This window comes from Triticum aestivum, chromosome 6A (genome assembly GCF_018294505.1).
Source record: "Triticum aestivum cultivar Chinese Spring chromosome 6A, IWGSC CS RefSeq v2.1, whole genome shotgun sequence".
Classification (NCBI taxonomy): Eukaryota; Viridiplantae; Streptophyta; class Magnoliopsida; order Poales; family Poaceae; genus Triticum; species Triticum aestivum.
This window is the reverse complement of record NC_057809.1, coordinates 495,003,665-495,015,193: the sequence shown is the minus strand read 5'-3', so window position 1 is coordinate 495,015,193 and position 11,529 is coordinate 495,003,665. Positions and strand designations below refer to the sequence as shown.

Genomic DNA, 11,529 nt, shown 5'->3' with positions numbered 1-11,529 from the left:
GCCTGCGCGAGGAAGAAGAAGCTGGGGCCGATCTATTTTTTTTTTTTTTTGCCTGGATCCAACGGCCGCCTGGCTCACATCCAATGGCCTGGGCTGGACCGGCCGAAAGTTTCGGCCGGTGCGCCGGCGCCTATAAGCGCCCTTTAAAAAAAATATATACTATATCTAATTAATTACTCCTAACGATGTACTATAAAAGTTTATATATATATATAGAGAGAGTATTAATTAGTGAAGTCTGATTGTTTGCTCAAAATAAATAGATAGAGAGGAACGAGATACCCCACTTTCCCAATATCACCAATCCGTCACATTTGTGTGTAGTTTTAGCGATTTAGGCCAGATGGGGAAAAAAGGAGGGAGCTAAAGCCACTCCGACAAGTCAATCACTCGATCGATCAGCGCTCCCCTGCACAAGAAAAACAGTTTTCCGAAGCTTCGAGCCAGGACGGTTGGCGGCAGCCGCGGGGACGATGGTCGGAATCTTCTCCAGGTTCTCTTCCGGCGCCGGCCACCGCCGCGCCAAGAGTGCCGTAGTGAGCTCCCCCTTCTCCTCCTTTCTTGTCTCCTATCTATCGTGCCCATCCCTACTCTATTCCTACTTGCTCCCTAGTTTACTTGCCCAGAGGAGAGATCTGCCTGTAGATACGGTATGTAAAGGCTACGTTGTTTTAGCTCCTGGAAGTTTCAGATTTGAGCTATTTCGATTGATCCCGTATTCGTCTCATGATGAGTGGATGGTGCGGTCTCCAGCACACGGTAGCTCCTCCGCTTTCCTCATCCTGTTCTTCAAATTAGGATTCCTTTAGGGAGGATTTCTGCTTTAGCTGATTTTGTTTGGTACGGTTCAAGATAGAGTTGAACCTACTACGTATATGCTTGCTGCGCTTGTTTACATGGATTAATCAGAACCGATCTCAGGTTTGGATTTCACAATCTCAGCATGAATCCATGATGTGGGCAGTATAGGAGAATAGTAGGAATTCGAGAACATCGTAGCATAACATTCTTTGCGGATTCGTCAGAAAAAAAAAGGAGTATTCTGTGCTATATTGGGGAAAGTTTGATCTTTTTATGTTAATATCCTAAATGTAATCCAACCTTTTTAGGTTAGTATCCTAAATTTTGTATTACTCGGTTATTGTTCTTGATTGATTTGGTAAATCCAAGAGCAGTTGTTACCTCTTGGCTGTCTTGCCCAACTGCTCTAGTGAGTTAACAGTTTTGGGAAATGAAATTGGTAGTACTAATTTGACGAATTTCGCTCTGATGGTGCAGGAGGTTGTGGAGACATTGGCGCCCAACATGGAGACCGGGGAGTCTGAGCCGGCAGCCGATCCTGGAGATAGCCCACACGGCATTGAGGTCGGCATCGAGTTCAAGCCGGTGGAGCACCCTGTGGAGCCTGTCAACCTTGACCAACCAGTGAAATGCCCGCTTCCTGAGCCATCTATACTGCATGTAAGCCATGATGTGTCTCGTTTTTGAATGATTGCATGTTTGTATTGTGTTACGCATGTAGTCCACTGCAAGCAGCAAGAACCACGGGAGAATATGATATCACTACCACAAAGACAAACATGGTAGCGAACTTGTGTAGCAGAAATACAGCTGTGACGACATGCCGGCTTTTATATATACTTGAAAGTTTGATCTTTCCTCTCTCTATATATTCCCAGCACCAGATAGTACAAGCATATTGGCTCCTTACTGGCTTTACTCATTGATTGATTGTTGCTAGGATGGGAGGATATGGCAAGAGAGGATGTCTACAGCGGGCGGGAGGCCGAGGACAGACCTTCCGGTCGTGAAGGAAGGATCACAGCTCGAGCCCGACAGCAGCACCACAAGGTCGCGGTCTGCGCTCCGGAGGCGCGCCATACTGCCCTCCGTGAGCGCCCCTGAGCATAACATCCTGGCGCTGCTTGACGAGTGCGACGTGCCTGAGACCCAGCGCCCTGCTGAATGAGCCTGGATGCCGTCTCGACTATATCTGTACATTGTTGTATCTTCCATCACCACCGTCGCTACGAGCTGTGGATACAGCCGTGTTGAATCTCCGGTTGCAACTAGCAACAGGCTTTTGTGTGGATTGTTTCTATATATTTATGTACACACTTTATATACCAGTGAAAAGAAATCTGCACTTGCATCATCACATTTACTTGTTTAAGACGAAATTGGGTTGGTTGGATTCATTTTGAGCAGCACTGCTGCTATGATCCTTCCTTATAATTTACTACTGCCTCTGTAAATTAATATAAGAGCGTTTAGATCACTATTATATTATACTAGTTTACAGAGGGAGTAATCTAATATATGAGCATTTAGATCACTATTATATTAGTTCACAGAGGGAGTATTTTAGTTCTCCGCTGCATAAAATACGATGTGTTACTAAAATGCCTTATGATGTTTAAGGAGGGGAGATGGTGCGGGTCGGCTGTGTGCATCGCCATGATGCAAAAGCCGGGATCTTCCCTTCACAAAAGAAAAAGGAGGAAAAAAGATTTTGCTGATACAAATATGCCCCTATGTTTAATTTCGTAAGGGGCGGCTCTAAATATTGGTCGAGTTTCTCGACAGGTGCAAAGAGCCCAATCAAAGTTACAGCGACTGTCGATGACTATATTATTAGTAAAATCAAATCATGCCACCAAAGGCTAGTGTATGCGGACAAATAGAACAGAAAAATGCCGAGCTTGTTGAAGTGAAGTGCATCATGTTCACGTTGTAGATACATGTAAGCCTCCAAAATTCCGCCCAGGTGTCAGCATATAGCAAAGCAAAAAGAATCAGCGAAGACGAGGCAGGTGAATCACCGGCCCCCCGTCCAGGCACTCTCTCCCGAACTGAACATTTGTAGCAATCTACTCCTAGGCATGACCAGCTATCTTTCTCCTCTGCTGGTGCTCGGCGACCTTGTAATCTACAACCTCGCGGAACAGGCCCGGGGTCAGCTCGCACTCCGTGCTCCCGTACACAGCGGCCTGCACGCTCGCCATCAGCTTCGCAATCTCTCTTCCAGAGAAGCCGTCGGTCTTGGCGGCAGCCTCCCGGATCAACTCGTCGGTGATCCCCTTCACCGCTATCTTCTGAGGCTGGCGGCGGAAGAAGCTGAACAAGCCCTTTCGCTTTTCGCCAGCCTTCACTATGTACTTGTCAAGGTATAGCTTGACAAGCTTGGACCTCTCTTCTTCCCCAGGCAGGGGGAATTCAAGAACCTCATCGATACGGTCAGCAACAGCGGAGTCAAGGTCACCAGGCCGGTTGGTTGCTAGTGCAAGCACAATGTCCTTGGACTGGTCACCTGTCCGGAAAAGGAGAGCATTCAGAGCACTCCTTTGAGCTTCGCTCATGTATGTCTTGTTCCGTCTGCAGAATTAAAGAAATGTCAAATGCTGCAGTTGGGTGAAGGCAAAACATATTACCAACAAGAAGTACAGGACTTGAGAGCAGCTATATCTCAGTGGTATCGGACATAGGAAGAAGCGACATGACAATTATAGAGGATAGAAATAGCCACAACATTGCTACCCCTTCTACTGCTGATGTTTAGCAATTACACGACAATTTCAAATACTTTCTGAAATATCAAATGCTGCAAAATCACATGATATCATGGAATCTAGTTAACAAACAGTAGTCTGAAGATTTGACTATCACTTACTCGCACAGGAAAGCGTCAGCTTCATCAATGAAGAGGAGTAAACCTCTATTAGATTTCTTTGCCCAGTCAAATAACTGATGAATCTTGGTGACTGCTTGCGATCCTAATGGTGCAACATCTCCACCAGTCATCAGTGCATAATCTAGTCCCTGTAAATGGTTATAATGTTAGTGAACTTATAATATTTCAAATTATTGCATTAGTGCTCACAGGGAATTGGCTTGTGTAACTTACAGATTCGCGAGCAAGTTCTCTTGCTGCCATTGTTTTCCCTGTGCCAGGAGGCCCATAGAAAAGCATGTTCCTAAAGGGGGCTTGGTGAAGCTTCGTGTTTGCGGTGGCATTAGCTAGTTGGTTCACTCTCTTCTGAAGAGATGGATTCAGAATGACATCACCAAAACCTTTCCCATCCTTCCCCAGATTGCTCCCATTTTTCAGTTTGCTAGTCACAGTACTCATAGCACGTGAAGGGACACCTGACCAAGGATACTTCCCTCGTGATGACTCTCTGATCAGTGATGGCTGACCCAGAATACGGTCAACATAACCCCAGACTACTCTTGCACCTTCCCTGGAGGCAAATGCGTTAATTGTATAAGAGCATCACATGCACAAATGAAAAATATAAATATAACTACAAAATGTAATTTGTGTTGTTGGGGCTAAAGAAAGCAAGATTGGATTCAGCAATAAAGGATAAGAAGGTCAAGAACTATGTTCATTTTGACACAAAACAGTCTTCACCAGAAGGGCCAAGGCACATGAAATGAAGAACAGTGGATTGACGGTAGAAGAGCAATCAGTATTCAGTAATACTGCTTTATAATTTTTACAAGAATCCAACAAAATATAATAGCTTCCAGTATTATTGTGGCACAAAATGGTCTCATAGATTCACAATGTGAGTCATTTTGTCTTCAATGTACGCAACTAGGTTGCCTCACATAAATATCTCGTGATGAATCTAGTAATATCAATTTGATGTCATGAATGACAGTAATTCCTTCTTTACAGATGGTCAAACCTAGAAATGACTGAATTGGTAAAAATTCTAGAAGTACTTACATTGTGAATTACAGAGTACATTTTAGAAGTTGCAACTTGCAATCAAGTGAATGCACAACAGCAGTTTCAAGCAATTAATTCCTTAGTTTACAACGTCAAGATACACTTGGAGCATACCTTTCAATTTATGGTAGTGGATGCACAACAGCAGTTTCAAGCAATTAATTCCTTAGTTTACAAGGTCGAGATACACTTGGAGCATACCTTTCAATTTATGGTAGTGGATGCACAACAGCAGTTTCAAGCAATTAATTCCTTAGTTTACAAGGTCAAGATACACTTGGAGCATACCTTTCAATTTATGGTCATTTACCAATCGCTATGTCTGAAGTTCAAACATAGAGAGTACAATTATGAATTTTACCTTGTTGTGTAAATCCCAGCTGCAAGTGCAGTTGCGCCTCCAACTGCTACTACTAGCTTATTCTGATCAGTTAATATCGTCCGGAGACCACCTAAAATGTCAAAATAAAAATGTTAGACCGGAATTTCCTATAGCACTGCAGCACTATTAGACACTCAGGTCCAGTCCGTGCAGACCCAAGTGCTCAGACAACAAAAGACTAGATAAATGGTTTGTCATTCGGCACTAGGGTAAGTGAAAGGCAGCCTGCCACCACTATGATTGTTTTGTCAACTAGTCTGCTACCAGTCGTGATTTGGTGATGCTCACAACGGATCAACATTATTGCCAAACATATGTTGCGGCACTATGTCAATTGACACTTGATATAATGTATTTCTTCCGGGATTGCTATCTCTTTGGCTCCCACGTGTCCAAATTACTGGCTCCATATCTGGTGTTTACCATCTCATATTATCCAAATATGTAGGTAGTTTAAAAATTATACGCACTTCTAACTCCACTTCTCCTATAATGCCACTTCTCAGGAATATCTTAATCACCTTGGATAAGTTGAAGCTGCACTCCAACATCACTTATAAGTGCAAACAGTGCATACATGGGAAATGAGCAGCGTGCATGTGATTCATTAGAGAGAAAGAGAACATGTGAGCTTAGAGATTAATTCATGCGCACTTGAGGGAATAAGAGAAGGGAACATGTGATCTCTTTTCGTCTAAAAACATGTGATCTCTGGAATTAACTCCTTACTAATTGCACTGAAACATAAATATTTCTAGACAGAGTAAGTGCTAAAGATTCACCTGGGGTAATTTGCCCTAGGTTTAAACTTAAGGCCATAATTTTGGAATGGTTTACCCATTCAACATATGCGATCCAAACATGTAGAAATAGCTTATAGTAGAAAACATCCAAGAAATTCACATGTTTATATTCAATAAGCATGTGGAAATAGCAACTTGCTAAGGTATACCTCCTATATGCTCAAAAGTTGTATTTATTGCTTGGACCCACTTCTCCCGCTCAGCATTTGCCCGCTCAATAAGCAATCGCCGTTTCACATCTTCAGACAGTTGCAGTTCAAGTGCTTTCGCCTCCGCATCTGCCATTTTTTGCAGTCTCATAGTCTCCTGCTCTATTCGTGCCTTTTCCTTCTCTGTCCGTCTCCGTATTTCATTGATTTCCTCTTCACTCTGGCGTCTCAGCTGTTCTAGCTTAATTGCAGATTCTTCTTGCATCTTCACGAGCTCCTGGTTTCTTGCCCTCTGTGCCTCATGCTCATGCTGCGCTCTCTTCCTTCGTAGCTCATCCTCATATCGAGCTACTTGTGCCTTTATTTCAGCTTGACTTTGCGCAAGCTTTTTCTTCTCTTCATACTCTACACGTGTCCTCTCCTGCAAATGTGACAAAAGGCAACTCCACATAAACACACAAATATACAAGAAATAAATTTAGCAGTGAAGATATATGTTTAGTAAAATACATATAAATGGGCATGATCTGAAACATTTACACCATGTAATAAAATAGGATGCAGTAGAACTTGATTTCAGTCAAGCAGTTGGTATCCACAGGATTATAAGTAGCAAACATATATATGCATCGCAATTAAGTACCAAAAACTCCATGCGAACTACCGGGAAGCAAGAGAATAGTACATAAATAGCAGTTTTATTTTCGTGTGTGTGTGTGCCACTGAAAGATCGGCAATTATTGTGTGTGGCATCCCCTAACTCATTGAAGAGTACACCATTGGACCTGAATTTAATTCTCCTTTTCTTCCATTCTTGGATAACACCTAGTAAATTGCATATGCCCCTTGCTTGGTCTAGACTATCGCTATCCAACCAACAAGTAAAATGGAACAGAAAGTACTAGCAGTAATGTACACAACACCTCGTGATATTGAAATGCCTGAAATCGTTCGGAAGATATTTGCCAACTCTTGCAACAGTGCGAGTCTAATGCCAATTCGTTCAAAGGATCATGACCAACGAAGTAAGAACAAACAACGAGATGACAGAAAGTAATCTCACGAGCTCGATCTGCGCAGCCTCCTTCAGGTAGTCGGCCTTCCTTGCAGCGAACTCCGCTTGCCGCGTCTCCTCCCGCTTGTTAGCATGGGCGAACGACTGCACAACCATGTGTCAACGTCAGAACGAAAGCACAGACATAACTGAGCCTCCCCCCGGCCCTCGAACACCTACCTTTTTGACATCAGCATCATCTCTCTTTTCGAATTCGCGCAGCAGCTCGACCGCGCGCTCCAGCGCGTCGGGGTCGAACCCCGCGGCGGTGGTCCGCGGGTTGTCGTTCCGGGGCTTGGGCGGCGCCTCCTCCGCGGCGGGCGCGGCGGGCGGCGGCCCGCCTGGGGCGGGTGCGGGGGCAGGGGCGGGGGCGGGGGAGGAGAAGCCGGGGAAGCGGAACCCCGAGCCGCCCTCCGCGTTCACCCTCTGGGAGGACGCGGCGAGGGCCGCCCCGGCGGAGAGGACGGCGGCCCCGACCTTCGCGGCGGCGGCGGCCATGGTTTTGGTGGGGGGGGGGGGGGGGGGGGGGTTGCGGGTGTAGGGTTTAACGGGGCCCGCCGGTTCGATCGAGAACGTGGTGGGAGATGCGGGCGTATTTGTGCGTGCTTGGACGGCGTCTCTCCAGCTCGGCTTGCGGCCCAAGAAGATGGACTGCTCTTCTCGTTTTCCTTTTCCTTTTTCTTCGTGAAGGTGCTTCTCGATTTTCTTGATGCGGAAGACGGGCTTCGCCTCGGATATTTCTCTCTCTTTTTTTTGAACTTCTCTCTTTATATTTTAACTGCGCAACCGTTGCTGAATTGTAGGGAACATTTTACACACAGGACCCTACAGGAACAGGAAATAACAAAGGGATCCCAAAAACTAACAAAGAAGACCCTAGACAGAAAATGAAAACGCGTTCGAGTCAAAAGCTACTTCCCTTGGTCCACGAGACTTCTATAGCTGCTCGCCGCAGATACCATCTTGAAGCAGCACTGCCTCCCATACGACATCATTGCCAAGAGGAATGATCTTGGCCGCCCTTCGGCCCAAGGATGCACCAGGTTGTTAGAGGACGACGGCCTGCCATCTTGGTGGTCATGGCTCCTCCAAACCTACCGTCGGTGCTGCCCTGGTTTCATAGTTTTAAATACTGAACCTGTGGCTAAATCAATGATGTTGTCGGCTTGGATTTTCACTAGTCGGACCAATGGTTCATCATTTCATTGGCTGGTTTTTTAGGCCATAAAGATATGTAAAATTAGGTCAAATACATCAAGTATCTTTACTTTGACAACAATTACTCCTTTAAATGATGTTGAATTACCCGCCTCCTGGGGGCATCCGCGCTCGCCTCACGTCGCCGTCTGCCTAGCGCACTCCCCGTCGTCCGATCGGGCTCTCTAGTGGAGAACCTGGAAATTTTGTGTACAGACCTAGAAGTGATAATGCAAAACTATGTTACCTCTTCATGTCACTTATATAAACTAGACAAAGTGTAGCATGTTCTTTTATAAAATTGATGTTTTGTTATACAAGCTCAATTTGTTGTTGTTCAACCATGAAATATGTTGGTTCCTCTAGTCCTCACTGTTTTTGGTATTATGTTTTTTTTACTAAAAATGAATATATTCTTATTTAATGGAACAAATATTATATGGCCCGAATAGTTCAACTTTATGGGCTAAAGTGTGGTGCAACCCATACTGCTTGTTCTTGTGGAGTTAATGTGATCCCGACATCATGATGAGCTCGTTGATGATGTGGCTATGATTTAGGAAAACACCAGTGTTCAGCCGGTTGATCGCTTGATCGTGTCAGTCGGGTGCGTAACCGCTGGATCAAAAGGTTATCATACGATGTGTGATCGATGCGCTCTCTGAAAACAACTCGCAAGAACCATATGCAACCTTATCTGTGTCACCCATCGCTCAACCCCATTTTACAATTTCCATTGATGTGTGTTATGTCTCCCACCTTCGGCGAGCAGCAAGTTCTGCATCACACTCATGCATGTGCTGCTACAAAGGAACGCCTTCGGTGCTTGTCATACATACAACAGTGAGTAAACGGAGATTTTGGGGGGTTCACAAAATTATCATAGTGTAATTTAGAAAATGTGTTGGGTGTGTGTTTTGTTCATGTATGTGTCTTTTTTATTTTTGGCATGTGAAAGAAAGATCAAAGCATGCAAGCATCTACCCTATAAGGGAACAACTGAGGATGATGGTGCACCCATGATAATGAAACCATTTTCATGTTTTTTATGAGCACCTTTGCTAAATGTAGCTTATAACTTAATTGGTTAGCTAATGATTAATTCAATAACATATGTGTCATGATATATAAACTTGGTTTCAATGAATTGTTGTCTAGAAGCAATTACATGTGATTGTGATTCGTAACTATCAAAAAATTGTATAATTTTTTTTGCGGAAACACTTGTATTACTCAAATGATAATGTCTTTACAATCATCAAGGGAGATACCCAAGACTTTCATCTAGCCCAGATCCCAGCCAAGTCGTAGTTCGCCCCTCAACTCAAGCAAACCTAGCCAAACTATCACTAGCTTTATTCTGGACTCTCGCAACATGAGTAACACAAGTTTGTCTAAGACGCATCAATAGTCTTATTTCATTCACCAAAGCAGCATAAATTGAACGATCAACTTCACTAGAGGATACCACAGACACTGCCAAGCTTGAATCGGATTCGATAGCAATGGCCAGATCGGATCATTGAATGGCCAACGATAAACCTTCCATGGTTGCCCCTAGTTCCGCTTCCACAACATCTCTGCAGGAAAATAACGATCTGCATGCCGAAAAGATGACCCCCACTAGAGTTTCGCAGAATCATACCAGCACCCGCATTGTCACAATCAACAATGGACCCATCCGTGTTCAAATTTACCCAACCCATGTCGGGTGGCTTCCACTTACACACGGGCCCTGCACTCTGAAAATCGACCACTGCACTAGTCTGATTAAAAGACAGATATCCCTTGCCTTTACCCGGATCCATTCCTTGGTTCAGTTTGATCCCTGCTAATTCCTCCAGATATCTTCTTAGAAAACTCACAGAAACATCCATGGCCGGCGCCAGTTTATGATGTACGATTTCATTCTGCACGTACCAACTTCTCCAGAAGATGAGCATCACCTTACACCGATCAAGCTCACATAAGGAGTCCAGCGCATGAAGAAGCCACTCTCTCCCATTGGGCACAAAGGATTCGATTGCCGGCAGCTTCCAGACCTTCGCCATTTCCTTATACAGATCACGCCCCCGTTGACATCTCAGAAAAGGATGGAAGTTATCCTCAATCTCGATACCGCAAACCGGACAGTCGTTAACAAGCTCAAGCCCTCTCTTATTCTTGTTCTTCCAAGTAGGAAGAGCGTCCGTCGCTAATCGCCAGGCGAAGTTACGGATCGATGGAGGTACTGCACTGCTCCAAACAAGTTTCCAACAACTCCTTCCTCCTGATACCGAGGTACTAGAAGAGGTTGTGTCTGCCCCAAACATTTCCTGAAACGAAAAGTGATACGCCGATTTGACAGAGAAGACTCCATGTCTCCCAGGGGCCCATGCAATCACATCCTCGTCTAACCTTGATGAAGCTCGAATCTTCAAAATCTCAATCACGTCTGCAGGCAAAAAATACTATTGTAGTAGCTCCACTTTCCAGGATCCATTTGCATTAAGCAAATCTGAAACGAAGCGGATACGACATCTGCCCTGCAACGAGACCGTCTTGAAGGAGGACGGCCTCGGTATCCAGTTGTCCCTCCACACTCTGATATTCTTACCATTTCCCACCCTCCAAATTAAACCTCTCTTCAAGAGGTCAAGGCCATGACTAATTGCTTTCCACGACGATGATGCATTTCCTGTGAAGACCGTATCCTCTAACTTGCCATACGGGTAGTACTTTGCCTTAAGAACCTGGGCACATAGACTATCCGGGTTGGACAGCACTCGCCAAGCCTGCCGAGCTAGCAACGCTTGATTGAATAACCGGAAGTCTCGAAAGCCGACACCTCCCCTATCTTTTGGCTGAAGAAGATAGTCCCACTTTTTCCAATGCACCTTCCGCTTTCCTTCTGTAGATCCTCAATAAAAATTCCTCACCATTCTTGTCAGATCATCACACACCGAAAAAGGGAGTTTGAAGACACCCATAATATATGTTGGCAAGGCTTGGGCCACCGATTTAATCAACACCTCCCTCCCTGGCTGAGCCAACAGGCCATCCCCCCATTGCATCAGGCGTTTACTGAGGCTTGCTTGTAGGTTTTGAAATCTGCCCTTGGACATGCGGCCATCCGGGGTCGGAAGGCCAAGATACCTTTCATCAAACGTCGTACTTGTGACCTGCAAGGCATCTCGGACCCGCGTCTGATTTGTAGCAGGGCAAGC

At 45.0% G+C, this 11,529-nt stretch overlaps 2 protein-coding genes across 2 annotated transcripts; one reads left to right on the top strand and one right to left on the bottom strand.

Moving 5' to 3' along the window:
* Positions 1 to 279: 279 nt before the first annotated feature.
* LOC123128077 (uncharacterized) lies at positions 280 to 2,158 on the top strand. The gene is made up of 3 exons (XM_044547990.1): positions 280 to 536; positions 1,279 to 1,461; positions 1,742 to 2,158. Exons 1-3 carry the CDS (start codon positions 474 to 476, stop codon positions 1,967 to 1,969), a joined length of 474 nt encoding a protein of 157 aa, XP_044403925.1. The 5' UTR covers positions 280 to 473; the 3' UTR covers positions 1,970 to 2,158.
* Positions 2,159 to 2,607: 449 nt separating this feature from the next.
* Positions 2,608 to 7,639, bottom strand: LOC123128076 (ATPase family AAA domain-containing protein 3-B). Its single transcript, XM_044547989.1, has 7 exons — positions 7,307 to 7,639; positions 7,136 to 7,231; positions 6,073 to 6,493; positions 5,100 to 5,190; positions 3,905 to 4,241; positions 3,671 to 3,819; positions 2,608 to 3,375 (listed from the first exon to the last, which is right to left on the bottom strand). The coding sequence occupies exons 1-7, from the start codon at positions 7,622 to 7,624 to the stop codon at positions 2,877 to 2,879; spliced, it is 1,911 nt and encodes a 636-aa protein (XP_044403924.1). The 5' UTR covers positions 7,625 to 7,639; the 3' UTR covers positions 2,608 to 2,876.
* Positions 7,640 to 11,529: the final 3,890 nt, after the last annotated feature.